This window comes from Monodelphis domestica, chromosome 2 (assembly GCF_027887165.1).
Source record: "Monodelphis domestica isolate mMonDom1 chromosome 2, mMonDom1.pri, whole genome shotgun sequence".
Classification (NCBI taxonomy): Eukaryota; Metazoa; Chordata; class Mammalia; order Didelphimorphia; family Didelphidae; genus Monodelphis; species Monodelphis domestica.
The window spans coordinates 269,373,570-269,395,452 of record NC_077228.1 but is presented as its reverse complement, the minus strand read 5'-3'; the positions used below and the strand labels follow the sequence as shown (position 1 = coordinate 269,395,452).

The window sequence follows — 21,883 nt, the reverse complement described above, 5'->3', positions numbered from 1 at the left end:
TGACATGGGGGTTTGTTCTCATATCACTTACCAAACTGACCCTTATATTATTCTCTGTTTCCAGGGTCCCCAGGGAGAGCCTGGCCCTCCTGGACAACAGGGCACACCAGGAACCCAGGTGAGTGGCCCCATTGCTTCATCTTCCAGATCCTGTGATCTGCCTTTACACACTTTCCCTTTCTCCCTCCTAAGTCCAAGCCCACACCTTTGGTGTTAGTTCAGTGTGAGAACTTATTATAGCCTTCCTGGTCACTGTGATGGGTTCAGTGCTAAGATTGGGGTGGGAGTTAGGGGGCTTTAACTGCTATAGCCCTTGTTATGAAAAGTTGGGGAGGAGGGGGAGGTGGTCAGAGTTATGAGGATAGAAAGCAAGAGCCTCCCTATCATCCTCCCATGACACTCTTCTTCTCCTATCTGTCAGGGTCTTCCTGGACCTCAAGGTGCCATTGGCCCCCATGGAGAGAAGGTGAGTGACAAGGATGCTGGGAGAACCAATCATATGGTAGTTAAGAAGATGGGGGTCATGGGAAACAGAGAAAAAACCACCAAGAAGACATATTGAGCCTTGGACAATGGAGTAGTGTGGGAAGAATGGGGACTTGAGGTATGCTGAAGGGAAGGGACTCTGCCTATCTATCTATATCTTTGCTACCTGTGTCTATGATCCCCTCACTGCCTCTTTCAGGGTCCTCAAGGAAAACCAGGTCTTCCAGGGATGCCAGGCTCTGATGGACCTCCGGTGAGTGACTTACCCTAACCTCTTGCAATTTCTGAGTCCCAACTTAGAATGAGCCCATAACCATCCTGGTTATAACCAGTCTCTAGATTTTCCCATTCACCAAAAGTAACTTTTTTACTTCTGATCCCCAAAGATCTCCCAGAACCATCATCTTGACTCCTCTCTTCTCCCTAGATCCCCCTCTCCCAACTTTTTGCTGTGAAAGGTTTCTAGCTATTATTCAATGAGGATCTGGTGATTGCTAGGTTAGATATGGAATTGCAGGGAAGTTACGGTAAGTAAGAGAGCTCATGGTAGGAGATCTCATTCTCTCTTCCCTCTCCTCTCCCAGGGTCATCCAGGAAAAGAGGGCCCAGCAGGAACCAAAGGAAACCAGGTAAGAGACCTTGTTCCCTCTCTTGAGTATCCTATGATCCTAAAGTCACCATGATATTCCAGAAGTGCTTATTGCTTTCTCCCTCCAGTTCTCCCAGCTTACTTTTCCATCTCCATTCCCCTGATTTCATGGAGACCACATTTCTGAAACCCTCCTGTGAACTCTCTTTTTCTCTCTCCATCCAGGGCCCATCTGGTCCACAGGGTCCTTTAGGATACCCCGGACCTCGAGGTGTCAAGGTAACATGTGGTCAAGAGAGGGAGATGGACTTGGGTGGGAATGGCTGGGAGAAGGATTCTTAGATTCCAGAATCCTATTCTCTAAATCTAGATTTTGTCTCTTGATCACTTTCCATCTCGCTTCCTAGGGTGTGGATGGAATTCGAGGCTTGAAGGGTCATAAAGGAGAGAAGGTAAGAGAAGAATCCCCCGCTGAATTTTACAATTTTCCCCCACTGCCCTCTCTGGGCAGCTTTACCCTGACATCTCCTATCATCTGAGCCCCCATCTCTTACCTCTTACCCTCTAATCCTTCCTATAAAATTCTTCCAATCTTTATCCAGAATTGTCACCATGAACCCCCAAGCTCCTAATTCCTGACCTCAAAACAAAATTGTTCACGCCTTACTATGGTTCTCCCATGCCTCTTCTAATTATTTCAATGCCCCTCTCAGGGAGAAGATGGCTTTCCTGGTTTCAAAGGTGACATGGGTGTGAAAGGTGACCGGGTACGTATGAGACCACTTCATGTACCTCTAGCCCCTCCCTTTGCCTCAAGTGCCCTGATAACATCTACTTTAGCCTTCCAGCCCCCTGAGTAGCTTCCAAGTCTCTAATCCCAAGCCTCTCAGCCTTCCCTCATACCTTAATTACAATGATCCCAATGTTACACTGCTGTTTATATCACCCAAACCATCTCAATATCATCTCGCTGCCTCCAGAGGAAGTCCCATGGAATTCTCTGACCTTCCTGAGTATCTCTCTCTTCCAAGAGCATACCTTCAGCATCCTATGGCTCTCTTAATCTTTTTTTTTTAAATATATTTTATTTGATCATTTCCAAGCATTATTCGTTAAAGATCATTTTCTTTTCCTCCCCCCCACCCCCCATAGCCGACGCGTAAATCCACTGGGCATTGGATGTTTTCTTGATTTGAACCCATTGCTTTGTTGATAGTATTTGCACTAGAGTGTTCATTTAGAGTCTCTCCTCTGTCATGTCCCCTCAACCTCTGTATTCAGGCAGTTGCTTTTCCTCGGTGTTTCCACTCCCATAGTTTATCCTCTGCTTATGAATGGTGTTTTTTTCTCCTGGATCCCTGCAAGTTGTTCAGGGACATTACACCACCACTAATGGAGAAGTCCATTACGTTCGATTATACTACAGTGTATTAGTCTCTGTGTACAATGTTGGCTCTCTTAATCTTTAGAGATCCCTGTCACCCAAGAGTTTCCCCGCCTGAAGCAATCCTTCTAAAAGCAAATGACCCCCACTCTTACCTTAGCTCTCAGCCCCCTATTGTGAGGTTCAATCTCCTGATCCTTGCATTCTCCTCACCCTGCAGGGTGAGGTTGGAGTCCCTGGTTCAAGAGGAGAAGACGGTCCTGAGGGGCCTAAAGGACGAACTGGACCCAATGGAGACCCAGGCCCCATAGGGCTTGTGGGAGAGAAGGTGACTGTGTCATGTGCTTTGGTTCCAAAAGAAAAATTGAATGTTTTGTGCCCTCAAAGAGCTTATATTCTGTTGGGGGAAACTATATATGTAGTATATAATAGGTAATGCTCTAACATGGTATATATCTTTATCTAATAATAATATAATGCAGATAATTATATATGTGAAAGTAAATACAGAGTATTCATGTAGTAAGTTTCTTTAAAACCCTTACTGTCTGTCTTAGAATCAATACTAAGTATTGGTTCCAAGACAGAAAAGCTAGGCAAATGGGGTTAAATGACTTGCCCAGGGTCACACAGTCAGGAAGTGTCTGAGATTTGAACCTAGGACTGGGTCCTGTCTTTAGGCCTGGCTCTCTATTCACTGAGTCACCCAGCTTCCCCCCATAGTAAATTTTTAAAGTGGTAAGTAGTCAGCTAGGAAGATTTGTCCCATATAGGAAGTAGCACTTGAGCTCATCTTTGAAGGAATCTCATGATTCTAAGAAGGCAGTGCTTCCCAGGCATGGACACAGCCTGGGAAAAAGCATGGAGAAGGGAAAGGAATTCTTGTATACAAGGAACAGCAAGAAGGCTGTGTGTGAAGAGAAAACTATACGTAGTCAACTTGAAAAAGTTTGCCAGAGCCAGACTGTCAGAGCCTTTAAACAAAAGAGAAAGAAAGAGAGAAAGGAAGGAGAGAGAGAGAAAGGAAGGAGAGAGAGAGAGAGAGAGAGAGAGAGACAGACAGACAGACAGACAGACAGACAGAGAGAAAGAGAGAGACAAAGAGAGACAGAGAGAGAGACAGAGAGAGAGAGAGAAAGAAACAGAGACAGAGAGATACAGAGATACAGAGAGAGAGACAGAGACAGAGACAGAGAGACAGAGAGAGAGACAGAGACAGAAAGAGAGAGACAGAGAGAGAGAAAGAGAGACAGAAACAGAGATAGAGAGAGACAGAGAGAGAGACAGAGAGAGAGAAAGAGAGAGACAGAGACAGAGACAAAGAGAGACAGAGAGAAAGAGAGAGACAAAGAGAGACAGAGAGACAGAGAGAGAGAAAGAAACAGAGACAGAGATACAGAGAGACAGAGACAGAGAGACAGAGACAGAGAAAGAGAGAGACAGAGACAGAGAGATAGAGAGAGAGAGAGAGAGAGAAAGAGAGAGAGACAGAGACAGAGACAGAGACAAAGAGAGACACACACACACACAGACACATCTAGTGTGAAATCTCCAAATTGGCAGTTAGTAATATGGCCTGGAGCTCAGGAGAGAGCCTGGGGCTGGATATGGACATCTGTATGAAACATACTTGAACCTATGTCCCGGAAGCTTGGGTTTCTAGGAGAAATAGGTAATAGTAGGGGGTCTGGACAACTTTGGCTTCCTACATAGTTAACTGGATGTCTTAGCCAATTAAGTCACTGGGTAAATACTGAGCTTGACACCATGCTTAGCCCATGAAGGGTGCCAGACATAGCTGTAGAAGAGCTCATGGTCTAGACTGATAAGACTAGATTGATGCAGATGAATTGACTCAAGAAAAATGCAAGGTTGCATGTAACAAATGAGATAGGTGGTAGGACAGATTCTAGGGAAGGAAGATGTCTTTGCAGTTGGGCTGACCAGGAAAGCTTTGACAGAAGAAGGGTGAGGTTTTGTATGAAGTTATAAAGATTTGAGGAGACATTGAGAGGATCAGCATAAGCAAAAGGCGAAAAGGGACACTGAGGCATGGGATGTTGGTGGAAGACCAACCTGACTGGAATGGAGGAAGTTATAGGAGAGTCATGGAGATTTGGGCTAGAGCATAGAGGACTTTGAAGATTAATCTAGGAATCTGGATTTTTTCCTTATAGTCAGAGGAAGGCATTGATGGATTAAGAACTGTGAATGATCTGATGAAAGAACTGTTTTAGGCAGGTTGGTCTAGTAGTGCATGAAGGTTGGGTAGGAAACGGAAGAGGCTAGAGGCTGGGAGACCAGTTAGGAGGCTGTGGAATATCTGTGACAGGAGCATCTGAACTAGGAGCAATAGAGAAAATAAGAATCTGAGAGATCCTAAAAGGAAGAATCAATAGGGCTTAGTGACTGTAATCTAAGGACAGGAAGGCAGCAAAGCCTTTAAAAAATGTATTCAAGAAAAAGAGAAATTGGGGAATTGAGCAGATAGGTCTGGAGAAGGGAGGATAGGGTTGGGAGACCTGGGTCCCTTGGAGGAAACAAGGTGCTAAGGGCTCAGGTTTTGGTGGGGTTGGGGGACTAATGCCAAAGGTCTGTCTCTGTGATGGCTTGGGGTCTCTGTAAAGGCTTGGCCCTTTTCCTCCTCATGCCTTCATTGCTCTTTTTGTTTTCTCCATAGGGCAAACTGGGTGTTCCTGGTCTACCTGGATACCCAGGACGTCAGGGTCCCAAGGTAAGGCTTAGGCTATGAAACCCATTTCTATTCTGTTTCCTTCTCCCACATCCCATGTTTCTCTCCCCTTCACTGACCCTATAATACCAGCCACCATTAGTCCAACCCGATCATTTTATAGAGGGGGGAAACAGGCCTAGAGAAAAGTGCACATCTAGGCAGAAGCAGAGCTGAGGCAAACCCCAAATCCCCTGACCCTTGATCCAGAGTTCTTTTCACTTTATTATACTTGTGAGAGATCCCCTAAGGCCTTTCTTTTGGTCTCATCTTTCACACCATGACTTCCATGTTTCCCTCTTTCTCCTCTCAGGGGTCACTTGGATTCCCCGGATTTCCTGGTGCCAATGGAGAGAAGGGAGCCCGGGTAAGAAGGGAAGGGAGGGTCTGTGTAGGAAAAAAAAAACTGGAAAGGCAGAATGTCTGATTAGGGACTGAGATAGGATGGGCCAGGGATAAAGAGTTGTGGGAAGAGTTTAAAAGTAGAGTTCTGAAGGATCTGGGAAGCAAGATGCTGTGGGCAGAGAGATGATGGGATTGAATGAAGGCTCTCTGGGGAGGAAATTGTAGAGCAGAGTCCTTAGATTTTTTGCATCATAGACTGCCTTGGCAGTCTGGTGAAACCTATGAACCCTTTCTCAGAAGAATGCTTTTAGATGCATAAAATAGAATGTATAGGATTACAAAGGAAACCGTTTATAGCAGAAAAAAAATCATTTTTTCCTTATCCAAGTTCATGGAACACTCCTACCCTAGATCCCATGACCAAGTTAAGAATCCTTGGTTTAGGAGGTTTAAGGAGCAGGTGATGTATTCAACTCCTACTCCCCTTTTTTTCCACAGGGCCTGTCTGGGAAGTCAGGGCCTCGAGGGGAACGTGGTCCCACGGTAAGTTAGGGGGAGAGAAAGTTGTATGGAGCGTGAAAGAATCCATACCTGGGTCTATGTGTCTCTGACCATCTTCCCCCCATATCTTCCTAGGGTCCACGAGGCCAAAGAGGCCCCCGAGGAGCCACGGGAAAATCTGGAGCCAAGGCCAGTGACATTTGTTTGAACCAAATATACTTCCCAATATTCTGATTGCATTACCCTTTGTCACTTGTCCATCCTTCAGCTTTCCCCACATCTTCCAATACTTATCTTCCTTTCCTTCTGCAAAAGAGGTCAGATGCCACTGACATTATCACTGTTTCTCTCCCACAGGGAACATCAGGAGGTGATGGTCCTCATGGTCCCCCTGGGGAAAGGGTGAGTCTGAACCAGTAACTGTCAGTCCAAATGTGTCTGAGCTAGAACTTGTCTTCTGCTGTGGAAATGAGGGATTCTGTTTTCCCAGGATCACACTTTCTCTCCTTTAGCCCACTGACTTGCCCATCTTATTCCTTTCTATTGTTTCTAGGGTCTTCCAGGACCTCAGGGTCCCAATGGCTTTCCTGGCCCTAAAGGGCCTCCAGTGAGTATAATCTTGATCTTTGACTTCTCAATCCCTTTATTCTGTGACCACCCCTCCTCACCAATTTCCCTCAAAGACCTACATCTTACATCTTGTGATCTTTCCCTTCTCTCCTTCTGGGGCACCTCCTTTTAACTTGTTCCCCCTCTCTTGTCCTCATATCTTTGACCTTTTGTTCCAGGGTCCCCCTGGTAAGGATGGGCTTCCAGGACACCCTGGCCAACGAGGAGAAGTGGTGAGTGGTTGTTCCTTCTTGACTTTCCTGTAACCATCCCCCATTACCTTCTTCCCTAGGTCCTATGACCTGTATAATCCCAGTTTTAGGTATTTTTGAATGGTTGAGCATAGCTTATATGCAACCATTTAAATGGTCCCAGTGGTGACTCCTTTTCCTTGTTGTACAGCAATGATAATTTGACAACTGCACATCTCTCTGATCTCTCTCTCTCTGTGTCTGTCTCTGTCTGTCTGTCTGTCTCTATTTCTCCAGGGTTTCCAAGGAAAGACAGGCCCCCCTGGACCTCCAGGAGTAGTGGGACCTCAGGTATGTCTTACCTTGGGGGATGATAGACCTCAAACCTAGGGATTTGTGTCTTATCACCCTCTCCCCCACCCCACCACTGCCATGCTTCTCTTCTTGTCTCTTTGTTGGAGAAGGGATGGAATGATTCCCTCTGTGGTTACTGGATGAGACATTGATTCAGGGGAGCAATTGGAGGTGGGAGGCCTTGGACAGTGCTTTGGGGGCAGAGCATTGTGGAACCCTCCACAACTTTCCATTCTGAATGACTTTACTGAGTTTCCCAGGGCTCTTGGAGAAAATGCAGTTTTTAGGGATAGCCACAAGATGGCACATTTATTAGTACACATGAGCATCCTCCCTAATCCCCTAAAGATAACTTGGTCCATTCAGGAATAGGGAGTCTCTTTAAAACCCCCATTGTCCCCAAGAAGATCATGGAATCAGAAAATGAGGGTGTTGGAGGATAGACAGTTTAGGGGGGATATTAGGAGGATCTGTGATATGAGATTGCTGTTCCCATCCTATAGGGAGCTTCGGGAGAATCAGGACCTATGGGGGAAAGAGGCCACCCAGGTCCCCCAGGTCCCCCAGGAGAGCAGGGCTTGACTGGACCATCTGGTAAAGAGGGAACTAAGGTAAGTATGAGGGAAGGAATGTGAAGAATGAGGGAAGGACAGGACTGGAGGAACCAGAGGAAAGGGAGGTTTTGAAGGTATAGGCATCGTGTCCCAGGTTTAGGGAGATACTGTTATCTATTTCTTACTGTATTCATTCCTATTTCCTGCATTTAGGGAGACCCTGGCCCCCCTGGAGCTCCTGGAAAGGATGGACCAGCTGGTTTAAGAGGCTTCCCTGGTGAAAGGGGCCTCCCAGGCACTGGAGTGAGTGTAACCCCAAAATATAATATACACAAATGCAAATGTCTCCAGCATCCTTAGTCCCTCCTCAGGACTAACCTGATTTCTGATTTCCCTGTTTCTTTGACCTTTTTACTTCTACCTTCATGATTACTGGCCTTCCACAGTCTCCTGCCTGATTCTCTGATACCTCTCTCAGTTTTTGTGATAGCCATTTTCATTTTCTCTGATTCTTAGTCTCCCTCACCTTTATCTCTTCCTTCTACAGGGAGGTGGTGGCCTGAAGGGAAATGAAGGTCCACCTGGCCCCCCTGGCCCTGCGGTGAGTTTGGGGTCTTTGAAGGAGAAGGAACTTGGGCTTGGGGAGTCCTGAGAAGATCATTGAGTCCTTACTTTGAATCCATATGGAAAAAGAGCCAGAAGTTGGGAAAATAGACTACTCTTAGACTCTTCAGAGTCGAGGAGCAGAGGCTTGTTGGATTGGGGTGGGAGGAAATTGGGTGAGTCTTCCCTAATTTTTAGGGAAGAGCAATATAGGTAGGTCAGGTCCTGAATCGTCTCCTTTAGGGAACTTCTGGGTCAGTAATGCCTTTTGCTGGCCCACATTTTACCCCTTCTCTCCCTCTAGGGGTCTCCTGGAGAGCGGGGTGTGGCAGGTACAGGGGGACCCATTGGCCCCCCAGGAAGACCAGGGCCTCAGGGTCCTCCTGGTGCTGCTGGGGAGAAAGGTGTTCCGGTGAGTATGTGTAGGAGATGAGATAGGGATGCTTGTGAGGTCTCTGTGTTGAAGGTGTTGAAGGTGGTTTGTGAGCTAAGGAATGGATGGGGGTGCAGCTAAATATATTACTTGGAGGAACATAGAGGTAGCTATGCTTGTGATTTGAGTAATAGTAGAGGTGAGGAAGTTTCGTGAGAGGAAGGTCAATGTGTCACCCCGATGTCTGACTTTCCCTTTCTATTTCTTCTTCTCACAGGGTGAGAAAGGTCCCATTGGCCCTACTGGCAGAGATGGTGTCCAAGGGCCTGTGGGGCTACCTGGTCCTGCTGGACCCCCAGGTGTGGCTGGAGAAGATGGAGACAAGGTGATTCACCCCAAACCCTGACTCTCTATCCCATTATCATTCTCAGGCTCTTCCAAAAGAGGAAGAATTCAATATAGAATTCATCTCATATATATATATATATACATATATAACATCAATAACTCATCTGTGGCCCTCTAACCCTTCTGTGTTAATTGTCTTTCATTTCCCACTTCATTACTTCATGTCTCCCACCCCTATATTTGACACATCTTCCTCTTCCAGGGTGAGGTTGGTGATGCCGGACAGAAGGGCAACAAAGGAAACAAGGGTGAACATGTGAGTAACTGTGACCTCTAATTTCTCTTCTTCATTTCTTTTTCAAGTGTACATTTTTATTGTTAATTTTGTTTTACATTCCTTACATTTCCCAGTGTTTTTCTCTTCCATTCTTTCAGCCATTTCTTATAATAAAGAACTTTTAAAAACAAGAAGAAAAAAAGTCCCATAAACTTAACCAACATATCAAAAAAATCTGATGTTATTTGCAGAATTCTATACTCATGGTTTTCCCCTCCCCACTATAAGAAGTAGGGAGGAGATGTCTTTTCCTAACTCTTGTCTGGGGATTGAGCTTGGCCATTATAATTTCACATATTCATTTCCAGTTGTTTTATTGTTCTTTTTCACTTCCATTCTTGCCATGGTATACAGTGTTTTTCTAATTCTACATTTTACTTTGCATCAGTTCACATAATTCTTCCTATGCTTCTCTTTATTCATCAAGTTATTTTCTGTTCAAAACCCATACTTTCCGCTTTACTAACAACTCTTAAGACAGAAAGCCAAGGATTAGGCAAATGGGGTTAAGTGACTTTCCCAGGGTCCCATAGCTAAGTAGTGTCTGAGGCTAGATTTGAACCCAGGCCCTCTCAACTCCAGGTCAGGTACTCTTATCTACTAAGCCACATAGCTGCCCTGTGTTCATCATTTCTTACAGCATATTTCATTACATTCTTGCACCATGACTTTTTTTTTTAAGCAATCCTCTAATTTATGGGCATCTATTTTGTTTCTAGTTCTTTATTGCTACAAATATATTGGTTTTATAAGGCCTATCTTTAGTCACTGACAATCCTTGGAGTATATACGGTGAACAGCAGAATCTTTGGGTCAGAGGGAAGGGACATGTTAGTCACTTTCTTTGCATGATTCTAAATTGCTTTCCAGAATGGTGGGATCCATTTACAACTCCATCAATAGTACATTAGTGTGTCTGTCTTTCCATAGCCCCTTCAACATCAACCATTCCCCTCTTTTGATCTTTTCCTGATCTCATTTCTGCTCTGCCTGTCTCTTTTTCTCTTTATACCTTCTGGTATCTCTGATTAAACTTTTCTTTCTCTTGCCAGGGCCCTCCTGGACCCCCTGGACCACTGGGTCCCCTGGGTCAACCTGGAGCAGCGGTGAGTGACCAGATACCACTGACTTCCCCTGATCCTGTCCAAATCCTTCCCCCCAAAAGTTTCCCCTATTGTGGGCTGTCATACTTATTGGCACATGTTTCCCTAATTCCTGTCACTTACTCGTTCCTCTTCAGAAGTACCTCCCTATTTTGTTTGGGAAACCCCCTCAGTTTCTGGATCTTGGACCTCTTTTCTTCCTTCCAGTGTGGTTCCTTGTGTATGTGTGTATGTGAGTGTATTCAACAATCCCTTCTCTCTGTGTTTAGGGAGTAGATGGAGAACCCGGTGCTCGGGGACCCCAGGGACATTTTGGAGCCAAAGGGGATGAGGGAACAAGGGGATTTAATGGCCCTCCTGGACCCATTGGCCTGCAGGTGAGCTGTATGTATGTGTGTGATGTTTGTGTAAGAGGTTAGAAATATGGTTAGTAAGGAATGAGGAAGAGATGCTTCCCTCCAATCCAACTCCAAGATGGAAGGCAGGAATGAGATGGGGGGGATGGAGGGGACGACTCCAGAGAGAAGTAAGAGGCAGCTTATAATTATCAGTGGGTGAAAGAGTTTGAGGAGAGGAGATGTTTTATTTGGAGGGAGTGGGGATGGCACCCAAGGAATGTTGGCACCTTGACCTTTCTTTAAGAAGGGCCCCCAGTTTTTTTCATCCTGTCAAGTCTCTGTGTGTTTGTCTAATCACAGGGTTTACCAGGTCCCTCAGGTGAAAAAGGAGAGACAGGAGATGTGGGCCCCATGGTGAGTGTGACCCCCACTCCCATTTCCTCTCTACTGACCAACCAATTCTAACCACTGACTTACTGTATTTTTTCTCTATTCTCCAATAACTCCTGTCCTGAACCAGCTGTGTCTCCCTTGCTCCTAAAGATGACTTCTATTGATCCCTGGCAATTTCCACTTTGGCCCCTTACTCTTTTTCTTAAAGACCTGATTTTCTCCATTTTGATCTCTTCCTGTTTATTTCATTCTCTGTATAGCTCTTTCGCTCTTTTCTTTCTCCCTCTGTTTATGTGTTTCTGTTTCTTCCTAGGGTCCACCTGGCCCACCAGGACCTCGAGGCCCTGCTGGACCTAATGGAGCAGATGTAAGTATTTCCTATCCCCCACCTTGATGTCCCTCTCGGGTCATTTGGCTCATCCTCCTGGGTCTCTTCAGTGATGAGAAATCTCCTTGGAATAAGAGTTATATCCTCCAGCCCCTTTATCCTCACCATGGAGGAATCCCTCCAACTCCTAATATTCTGCTGTGTCCTTAAAGGTCTCAGCCCATCTGTCTCCTTTCACTTCTTTATACTGTCCCCTTTCTGGATAATAACTCTTTATCACCGTCTCCCTCTTTTAGGGTCCACAAGGTCCCCCAGGAGGTGTTGGAAACCTGGGTCCTCTTGGAGAAAAGGTAACTGTAGGGAAAATGAACTGGGAAGCTGGGAAGGGAAAATCAAAAAGAGAAAAGGAGATGGGGGAATCCTCTTTCTGGTTGTTGGGCAAGGGTGGATGGAGTATAGTGTGAGAAAGAGTGAAGAGGCTGGCAGAGAGGGAACAGGCCTAAGGGGAAGTGAGATTGGGAGGGCCTATATTTAATTAACCACTGATTTCATTTTAGGGGGAACCAGGAGAGTCGGGATCTCCAGGGGTTCCTGGGGAGCCTGGAGTTAAGGTGAGTGACAACTCTAACACCCAGCTGATGCCCACCTCCCCCAAACCTTAACCCCAACCCCCAGGCACTGAAATCCAATAGCTTCCCTTACTTTCCTCCTATCAGTGGTTCTTTCTGTCATATTATTAGTTTTTTCCAGGGGAACTAAGGTGTTTGGGTCTGTGTGATGCCCTTCCCCTTCCACCTTCTTCCCTCAGGTGACTGACCATTAAGAGGACTGGGCACATGGGTTGTCTGTTATCTGGATCAATTTTCTATTTTCTGAACTCCTTTTCCTTCACTTCTATTCCTTCCAGGAAGGGGTAGGTTTGGGGTAGGGGAAAGAGCAAAGGTGTTTAAAAGCATGGGTTCTCTTTTATTTTGCCTTGATTATGACCTTCCATTAATCCCAATTAGTCCCATCCTCCACTTGTGTCTCTTCATCACCTTTGTCCCTTTCCAGGGCCCTAGAGGAGAAAGGGGAGAGAAAGGAGAGTCAGGGCAACCAGGGGAAGCTGGACCACCTGGACCTAAGGGTCCCACAGGCGATGATGGCCCAAAAGGAAACCCTGTGAGTATGGAGTAAGGGCCACCCAGAGGTTTGATGGAATGAGGATGGAAGGATGTGGGTCAGGGGAACCCACAATTACCAGACCTCAAGGTGTGGGATGGGGTACTGCAAGACGGGAAGGGAGGTCAAGGATTCTGGGAGGATGTTCTGTCTCTGGATGGGGGTGAATATGTGACATGACTGGAGTAAGTGTGTCAGAAATGGTGGCAAGGGGTGGTATGTGACCTGTGTGGGACTTTGACAGCTCCAGAGTGGGTGTTGAGCCTATACAGGGCCTTGTGACACTGAGCTCCTTTCTTTTCCTTTGCCCTCAGGGCCCTGTTGGTTTTCCTGGTGACCCTGGCCCTCCTGGAGAAGGGGGTCCTCGAGTAAGTTTCACTCTTAGGAAAAAGGGATAGGAATGAGGGGTAAGGATTTTGAAGAGGGATTATTTGGGGAGCTGGAATTATTTCTTAGGCTTTCATAGTCATAGTGATGAGCAACTATTTCATTCTTAGTATTTGCTTCCCTAACTTCTAAGCATCATGCCTGGCACAGCAAGCACTTCTCCTCCTCCTCCTCCCCACTCTCCTCCTTCTCCTCCTCCTCCCCCCTCTCCTCCTCCTCCTCCCCCCTCTCCTCCTCCTCCTCCTCACCCCTCTCCTCCTCCTCCTCCTCCTCCTCCTCCTCCTCCTCCTCCTCCTCCCCCCTCTCCTTCTCCTCCTCCCCCCCTCTCTTCTTCCTCCTCCCCCCCTCCTCCCCCCTTCTCCTTCTTCTTCTTTTACTTTTAAACATTATTTTTATTTGGCCAATTTCAAACATTATTCATTGGATACAAAGATCATTTTCTTTTCCTCGCCCCCACCTCCCCTCTCATAGCCAACACACTATTCCACTGGGTATCACATGTGTCCTTGATCCGAACCCATTTCCATGTTGTTGGTATTTGCACTAGGATGTTCATTTAGTATCTACATCCCTATTCATATCCCCTCGGCTCCTGTAGTCAAGCAGTTGCCTTTCCTCGGTGTTTTTACTCCCACAGTTTGTCCTCTGCTACAGCAAACACTTCTAAGTACTGGATTGACCGATTGGTGGTTAATTAAGGGAGCAATAGAATTGGAAGGATAGAAAAACTTAGGGGTATAATACTAGGAACAATTGAGGTCTTCTTCTAAGGTTCCCACCTTTCCATCTCTCCAGGGTCAGGATGGAGCTAAAGGTGACCAAGGAGAGGATGGAGAAGCTGGACAGCCTGTGAGTGATTGTGTTTCTCTAGCCTTTGATTACTGACCATTTAAAATTTCATACTCTTTAAATCCCAGCCTCCAGATTTGTCAATGCCCCCAACCTCTGGACTTTAGTGTAACTTTTCCTTAATCCTTCAGTTTCCAACCTTCCATTATCCCTTCATCTTTGATGCCTTCATCTCTTCCTTCTTTCCCCAGGGATCTCCAGGTCCTACTGGAGAGAATGGTCCCCCTGGACCTCCTGGCAAGAGGGTAAGTGGCACAGTGGCTAGAGCTAGACCTGTAGTCAGCAAGACTATCATTAGAGTCCTGTCTCATGTATCTACTAGCCATGTGGTCCTGGGCAAATCACTTGGGCTCTCTCAACCTGTTTGCTCATCTGCAGAATGAAGAATAATAGCACCTACCTCCCAGGGTGGCTTTGAGGGTCAAATGAGATAATATGCTTGAAGCACCATGCAGACTTTAAGGATTCTGTAAATACTAACTAAAAATGAGAGAATGGGTCTGGACGCTTGGCTCCCCCATGCCATCAAAGGGACATCCAGGTCCCTAGAGGTTTGGGGTTTGAGACGGGGCTGTCAGTGATGTTCTTATCCCTGGTTCTCTCCTTGTGGTGGTTGTGGAATCTCTGTGGGTGAAGTGTCCATTATCTTTTGTCTAACCTTTTTTCTTTTTTTTCTCACCCCATCCATCCCTCTAGGGTCCCGCAGGCACACCTGGCCCTGAGGGTCGACAAGGAGAAAAGGGAGCCAAGGTAAGAGAGAATGACTCTTGGAAGACTCTAATATTCCCTTCACCTCACCATAAAGGCTTTCCTGTTCCAAAACCCAGTCCACTACCCCCAGAAAATCCCTTGTGTCACCTCTAATCTTATATCTTAAAGTACTTTGGTTCAGAGGGCTAACTCCATTTCTACAGCCGACTTTTTCTTTTTTATGAATGATGGAAGTTTATCCTCTTCTTGTCCTCTGACATAGCCCCAGCCTTCTCTGATTCCCCTTTATGTATTTCAGGGGGAGCAAGGTGCTGTTGGAGCTCCTGGCAAGACAGGACCAGTGGGTCCAGCTGGAGCAGCAGGAAAACCAGGCCCTGATGGTCTAAGGGGAATCCCAGGCTCAGTGGTAAATCACAGGGGATTGAGGAGATTAATAGTGCCTGTGGAAATGGGGGATGGGAACCAAGGAACTGGGAGTTCAGTTGTTTGATGGGAAGGCATCTTTCTCTGATCTCTTTTGTCCCCCTCACCTCTATAGGGACAACAAGGACGACCTGGAGCCACGGGACCAGCTGGGCCTCCAGGTCCTGTGGTGAGTGACTCTGAGGGAAGGGTGTATGTGGGGGGAGAGCAGAACCTTGGGGAGGGGGTGATTCTATGGGTGGAGGACAATGGGACCTGCAGATATGGAAAAAAGGAAGGAGAATCTAGGGAGTAGGGAAATATGGGACTTCTTTCTGACCTTTATGCCATAAGGAGTGATCGTCTTTCTCTTTACAGGGACCTCCTGGACTTCCTGGCCTCAGGGGTGACCCTGGAGCCAAAGGAGAAAAGGTAAGAGATAAACACATTGGCATTCATCTTTGGATGGACTTATTCTCTCCTCATTTGGGTCATGGAATGCCATACCCTCCAACAAGATACAAAATATCCCCTCACCTCAGTGTTTTGGGGTCACTTGCCCTTCCATATGCTCTTTCAACATTTCTTTTGAGTAAAGGTCACTGACTCTATCCTTCAAACTTAGCCCCTTTTCTACCAAGGGAAGGAATGGGTCTAATGGTCATAGTTCCTGTCCTCCAGTCCCATCTTGTCCTCTCACCTCCCATTCCTACCCTATTTGTCTTATGCCATTGCTCCCGCTAGGGTCACCCTGGTCTCATTGGCCTGATTGGACCTCCTGGAGAACAGGGAGAAAAGGGTGATCGAGGACTCCCTGGTCCCCAAGGTGCACATGGACAGAAGGGGGAGACGGTGAGTGTGAGGCAGGGGTCTAGGATTTCCTTTCCCTAATTGCCCTGTGGGAATTGACCTTAAATGTGCTTGAGGGCTGGGAGAAGCAAGAAGGGAAGGGGTAGATGTAAAGTCTTTGGAGGGAAGACTTTGTTATTAGTGGGGTGTCTCCACTGTAGGGTAAACAGATTTGGAGGAGGCTTCAGGAAGGTGGTAGACAAAATGGGGTTAACTGGACTTTTTTTTTCCTTCTAGGGTATTCCTGGAGCATCTGGCCCAATTGGCCCTGGAGGTCCCCCTGGTCTTCCTGTAAGTAACTCTTCCCTATTACTTCTTCAAACAACCCTCAGTATTCCCCTTCTTCTCACCCATACATCTCAGTAATGTCCACTTTAGCCTAGTGATCTTCAATTTCTAGTTAACCACAGAATCTTGAAAATATTTCTTCATATTTCTGTAATACTCCCAATACCACCTCTTTTTTTTTTTAATCCTTATCTTCTAAGTAACAACTCTAAAATTGAAAGGCAAGGGTAAAGCAAATGGATTAAGTGACTTGCCCAGGGTCACATAGCTAGGCAAGATTTGAACCCAGATCCTCTGGACTCCAGGCTTGGGGCTCTATCCACTGTGCCACTTAGCTGCCTCCTACTCTCCTAAGTACCCCAGTACAACCCTCATAATTTCCCTCGCCCAAAAGTGCCCCTATATAGTCTATGTGACCCTGTGATCATTCCTATGCTACCTAATTCCTATCCCATCCCTCTCTATCTTTCCTTTTTACATAACTTGTCTCCCTTGTCCCCTCATTATAGGGACCTGCTGGCCCCAAAGGTGCTAAAGGAGCTACGGTGAGTAAGCCTTCCCCTGTTTCTCCCCAGCCAACCATATCCTCTGACCCCATCTACCACCCTGAGACTGCACATTTTTTTCTAGACATATTAGTAGACATTTTACTCCCAACCCTGGTATAAACAACACCTCTTAGAGATGGACCTTGATACCCCATACTTTAAGCTTGGTAGGACACCAACTCCCTGACTCTTCTGACCACCTGATAATCTGTGACCTCTTACCCCTCCCTCCCAACCACTCTTTAACCCGGACATGTATCATTCCTTTGAGTGACTTTTTGGAATCCTCTGACTATCTGATCCCTTTGTTGTTTCACCATGTCAGGGTCAAGCTGGACCCAAGGGAGAAAAAGGTGTCCAAGGTCCACCTGGACATCCGGTGAGTGAAGGATGTGTGTGTGTGTGTGTTCTCTCCATTTGTCTTATTTTTTCTTTCTGCCTTTGGTACTTTCTCTGCCTGTCTGTCTGGCCGATTATTTCTCTCATCCAAAGTTTCAGTCTCCATCTTTGCCTGCTTCTCATTACATTTTCTATCTTTCAGGGCCCTCCTGGGGAGGTGATCCAGCCACTGCCCATCCAGATGCCCAAGAAATCCAGGCGTTCAGTCGATGCAAGCCAGCTGGTGCAGGAGGATGAGGCGGCAGAGGTTGGGGGAGCCCCTGGGGCCAATGGTGGCCTGGAAGAGATATTTGGTTCCTTGGATTCACTCAGAGATGAGATTGAGCAAATGAGGCGCCCTGCAGGAACCCAGGAGAGCCCAGCCCGAACGTGTCAGGACCTGAGACTATGTCATCCTGAGCTGCCTGATGGTCAGTGGGAAGCATGAGGAGACAAACAGGGGGTGAGGGAGAGGCAGCGGGGAGAGGGTTGATATGGAAGTAGAGGAGGGCAGATACTAGACGGGAGATGGGGAACCAGAAGGTGAATGAACAGTCGAACACATAAAGGAAAAACTATTGAGAATTTACTGTGGACAGTGTGTGGTGTTAAACTCTGGGGGAATACAAGGGGGGGCCAGTCCCAGCTCTCGCATTCTAATGGGGGAGACAACACCCGCAATCCTCCAATAGGGGAGTGTCTATGCATAGGGGGCGGGGGTGTAATTTGAAGACAGGTAGGAGTGGGGGCCTGGGAATGTGGAACAGAAGGGGGAAGACAGTGGACAGGGGGTTGATGATGATCCTGACCCTTCCAACTCCTGCCCCAAACTAGGTGAATACTGGGTTGACCCTAACCAAGGCTGCGCCAGGGATGCTTTCCGTGTTTTCTGTAACTTCACGGCAGGCGGAGAAACCTGTGTGTCCCCCAGGGATGACGTCACACAGGTGAGTCCTCCCCCCCCCACGCCACTCTCCCCAACTCTAAACTTTCTTTCCCCTTGAGCCCTCCAGCTGGCTTTTTTCTCTATTTTCCTGGCTCCCCATCTTTTCCTCTCTTCTGATCCGCTCGTTCTCATTCTGCTGCCTCAAGTCGGCTGCGCTCACTGCCTCTAACCGTTTGTTTATCCTCCCGAACAAGTCCCCAGTCAATACTGACGGCTCCGCTCTGCTTCTTTCCAGTTCTCCTACGTGGACTCTGGGGGCTCCCCCGTGGGCGTGGTCCAGCTCACATTCTTGCGGCTGCTCAGTGTGTCCGCTCACCAGGATGTCTCCTATCCGTGCACTGGAGGGGCCCGGGATGGGCCCCTCCGCCTCCGGGGAGCCAACGAGGATGAACTGAGCCCAGAGACTAGTCCCTATGTCAAGGAATTCAAAGATGGCTGCCAGGTGTGGGGAGAGGGGAAGAAATGATGGGCTTTAATCTGGAAACCAGGAGTCCATGGTGATGGAGGTCAATGGGAGAGGGGGAGTAGTGTTTCTTCCTGGGCTAGCCCAAGAAGGAAGGGAAGGAGCCTGCACCTGTGGGGCGGGGGTTGTAAAATAGGGGCCCCATCGTTATTTTTATCTCTGTCTTTTTCTACCTTTCTCAAGACACATCAGGGTCGAACAGTGCTTGAAGTTCGGACACCCTTACTGGAGCAGCTTCCCGTGTTGGATGCTTCCTTCTCAGACTTGGGGGCCCCCCCTAGGCGGAGTGGAGTTATGCTGGGGCCCGTCTGTTTCCAGGGCTAGGACCCCTGCCTACTTAACCCTCCCAACCCTTCAAAAAGCCAGGATCCCCTATGGCCAACTCAGCCATTGCCTAAGAGAGACCCCCTTCACCATCTCAGGGGCCTGAGGCAAGGCAGAAAGTGTCCTCTATCCATGGGGGTCCCATGGAGGGAGGAAGTTGGGGGGGAGTCAATTCCTCTCACGTGATGGGGGATGGGGGGGCCTGTAGGCCCCTCCTTGAAGCCCCCTTTCCCATTGGCAATAAGACTTATATTTAAAATCATCCCCAAGCAAAGAGAAGAGGAGAAGAGAACGAACACTGTGTATTTTATATTTTAAATTAATTATATTAATTATTTAACAAGCGGAAACTAAAAAGAAAAAAGAAGCTCCAACAGAGAAACCAGACGCAGAAGATGGGGCTAATTGCCCCCACCCCTTAATTCTTCAGCACTCTCCTCTGTGACTGTAGGGGGAGGGGAGAGAGACCTCCACACAGGGTGGTATCTCTCCCTCCTCTACCCCATCTGTAGCGCCAAGGTGGATGTTGGAATATATTGTCTCCTTGTGTCCCTCGTGCTTTCAGTCTCTCTCCCATAGTCAAGGCCAGTTTCTTTCCTCCTCACCACCAAATACTTACTTCCCTCAACAAACCTTTAATGAATGTTAATCTTTGTAGGGTGCAATACTAGTCCTGGGCCTAGTAAGGCAACTTGGCATCTAATAACCATCCATGAATGTTTCTTCCCCCTCCCCCAGCTGTGGGGAAGAGGACATTATTGATTAGGAATCCAGGGCTGGACTGGGGACTAAATTTTATTGCAGCTTTAAACCAAGAGAATTGTGATTCCTGCCTCAGGAACAAACAGCCAATCACAGTGACCTCAGACTGGTGCTAGCCAATCAATGGCTTCCTCCTCTACCCCTCCCTCCTTCACTGGCTCAGGATATTAGCAACCCTAAAGAAGGAAGATGGGGCAGTGGTAGTTTGGGGGTTTCTGACTAAGTAAGGGTCTTGGTTCAAACACAAGGACACCCTAGGGTATCGAGAGAAGAAATGGAAGACAGATCCTGCCCTCTGGGAGCTTACAGTCTAATTCAAGAGATGAACCCGAAGGACTGTGGCAAAACAGCTTGTTGACAAATGGAAAATTATATCATACACAGTGACATTCTGGGAGTGCCCAGTAGTCTGTCCTGTCTAGTGGTCTGTGTCTTTAATGTGTGGGCAGACGGTTTGCGGGAAGGTGTGGCCCTTCCTGACCTCAACCGCAAGCATCTCTGGATTCCTCTTGGCCCAGCCAAGCTTACATTTCTCTAGGGTTTTACTGTCACAAAGCACTCAAGCACACACAAACATTCTTTGGTCTTCCCAAGAACCCTGTGAGTCAGGACAGTGTCTGAATTCAATCTCAAATATTACACATGTGGGAACTGATGCTCAGAGACATAAAATAACTTGTTCAAGATTACAAAGATAGTGACAGAATCTGAATTTGAACTCAGATCTTCTGACCCAAAGCCCAGTTCTCTTTCCATTATGAAAGGCCTTCCCTTACACATCTCCAACCCTCCCTGTTTCTACTTTCAATTTAGGATTAAGGACCTTGAGCAGAAAGGGTCCTCAGGCTATTTAATCTAACTGCTTCATTTTAGAATTGAGGCTCAGGGAAGTTGTTTATTTGCTTAAGGCTGCACAGGTAGTATCAGAAGCAGATTTTTGAAACCAAGCTGTACTTATGTTAAGAGTTGGTGCTAGAGACAATCTACCACTCCATGTCACAATAAGAAGAGGGTAAAACTACTGGCCCTCAGTTTATTCATACATGTTGTGTTGTCATTGGTAAGTGACTGCCCTCCTTCAGTTTCCTCCTTTGTAAAAAGAGGAAGCTGGAATAGACATCTCCAAGGTCCCATCCAACTCAAAATCCTAGGATCGAATTATTTTATGTTAAAATGTAAAGCCTTTGTCTCTTCAGTAACAGTCCTTTTCTCTCCTTCCAATGCCCCTCTTCTCTCTCTTAGTGGCACCTCCGGGGCACCCTCATATTTCCCCATCTCTATTAACATTACATTGAAAGGAGAAAACTCCTAGAGAGCTCTACATCGCAGGGTAGTAGAAAGAATGCTGGACTTGGGGTCAGGGGAGCCCTGAGGCCTAATGCTAACCCTAGGAAAAGTCATGTGGTCAACCTCTGTCTAAGCCTCAGTTTCCTTATTGATGAAATGGAGATTTTTATTTCCCACCTCACATGGTTGGAGAAAGTGCTTTATAAACCTAAAAGCACTGTAGAAATATGAGCTACTATTAGTGCAGGCAGCATGGGCTAGTGGTTAGAGAAAGTCGTAGCCTTGTTCTCTCTAGAATGTAGCCCCCTTAGCCCCCTCCAAGACATGGAAATCCTGCTGTTCTTTCTCCTCCTTCCTTCCTCTGATCCTTCTAGCATCTTCTTCATCTTCTTAACTTTCAGTTCTCCCCCCAAAACTAAAAAGGAAATGTGAAAGGAGACCCTGACTCTGCTTTTTGATATATACCTCTCTTAAAGAGGCTGGGGCCCTAAGGAGGTGGGCAGAAGGGGCAGAATCAGGAGACCCAACCTAGCAACCTCAGGGAATCTTGGTCCTTCAAGGCAATAATATTTTTGAGTCTCTGTTTATGAATCTGGCACGGTAGTGGGCACTGGGAGGGAATAGGAGAGGAGAATCAGCCTCTGCTTTCTAGGAGCTCTCCGAGTAACAGAGACCAGATGTAAACAGAATGGTGAGAAGCAGTATATAATCCAGAGCTGGACAAGATACTCTAAATTCTATTGGCATCCTTTACTGGACAAACTGTTTTCTGCCTCAGAGGCAAGCAGCCAATCATAGTGTGGCGGATGCTAACCAATCAGGACATTGTGCCCTCTCCTCTTTTTCCTCCTCCTTTAACCCCTCCTCCTCCATCTCTAACCCCTCCTCCGATTTCTCCAACCCCTTCTCTTCCCTCTTCTCCCTCTCCAAAGACTAGGGATATTAATAGCATCCCAGCTGC

The 21,883-nt window shown here is 47.0% G+C and overlaps 1 protein-coding gene across 4 annotated transcripts in view; it reads left to right on the top strand.

Moving 5' to 3' along the window:
* The window catches only part of COL11A2 (collagen type XI alpha 2 chain), a 40,345-nt gene extending 20,321 nt beyond the window's left edge, over nt 1–20,024 (top strand). For all 4 annotated transcript variants that reach the window (XM_056817995.1, XM_056817996.1, XM_056817994.1 and 1 more), the window contains 44 exons: nt 65–118; nt 422–466; nt 686–739; nt 1,071–1,115; nt 1,301–1,354; nt 1,483–1,527; nt 1,789–1,842; nt 2,680–2,787; nt 5,140–5,193; nt 5,504–5,557; nt 6,034–6,078; nt 6,172–6,225; nt 6,394–6,438; nt 6,590–6,643; nt 6,825–6,878; nt 7,134–7,187; nt 7,694–7,801; nt 7,958–8,047; nt 8,292–8,345; nt 8,652–8,759; nt 8,998–9,105; nt 9,331–9,384; nt 10,458–10,511; nt 10,778–10,885; nt 11,207–11,260; nt 11,553–11,606; nt 11,864–11,917; nt 12,125–12,178; nt 12,621–12,728; nt 13,043–13,096; nt 13,911–13,964; nt 14,156–14,209; nt 14,661–14,714; nt 14,974–15,081; nt 15,214–15,267; nt 15,456–15,509; nt 15,822–15,929; nt 16,164–16,217; nt 16,724–16,759; nt 17,088–17,141; nt 17,304–17,571; nt 17,975–18,087; nt 18,322–18,528; nt 18,733–20,024. In XM_056817995.1, the coding sequence (XP_056673973.1) occupies nt 65–118; nt 422–466; nt 686–739; nt 1,071–1,115; nt 1,301–1,354; nt 1,483–1,527; nt 1,789–1,842; nt 2,680–2,787; nt 5,140–5,193; nt 5,504–5,557; nt 6,034–6,078; nt 6,172–6,225; nt 6,394–6,438; nt 6,590–6,643; nt 6,825–6,878; nt 7,134–7,187; nt 7,694–7,801; nt 7,958–8,047; nt 8,292–8,345; nt 8,652–8,759; nt 8,998–9,105; nt 9,331–9,384; nt 10,458–10,511; nt 10,778–10,885; nt 11,207–11,260; nt 11,553–11,606; nt 11,864–11,917; nt 12,125–12,178; nt 12,621–12,728; nt 13,043–13,096; nt 13,911–13,964; nt 14,156–14,209; nt 14,661–14,714; nt 14,974–15,081; nt 15,214–15,267; nt 15,456–15,509; nt 15,822–15,929; nt 16,164–16,217; nt 16,724–16,759; nt 17,088–17,141; nt 17,304–17,571; nt 17,975–18,087; nt 18,322–18,528; nt 18,733–18,873 (3,294 nt within the window). In that variant the 3' untranslated portion in view covers nt 18,874–20,024. The remainder of the gene's footprint in view (nt 1–64; nt 119–421; nt 467–685; nt 740–1,070; nt 1,116–1,300; nt 1,355–1,482; nt 1,528–1,788; nt 1,843–2,679; nt 2,788–5,139; nt 5,194–5,503; nt 5,558–6,033; nt 6,079–6,171; nt 6,226–6,393; nt 6,439–6,589; nt 6,644–6,824; nt 6,879–7,133; nt 7,188–7,693; nt 7,802–7,957; nt 8,048–8,291; nt 8,346–8,651; nt 8,760–8,997; nt 9,106–9,330; nt 9,385–10,457; nt 10,512–10,777; nt 10,886–11,206; nt 11,261–11,552; nt 11,607–11,863; nt 11,918–12,124; nt 12,179–12,620; nt 12,729–13,042; nt 13,097–13,910; nt 13,965–14,155; nt 14,210–14,660; nt 14,715–14,973; nt 15,082–15,213; nt 15,268–15,455; nt 15,510–15,821; nt 15,930–16,163; nt 16,218–16,723; nt 16,760–17,087; nt 17,142–17,303; nt 17,572–17,974; nt 18,088–18,321; nt 18,529–18,732) is intronic.
* The last annotated feature ends 1,859 nt before the right edge of the window (nt 20,025–21,883 follow it).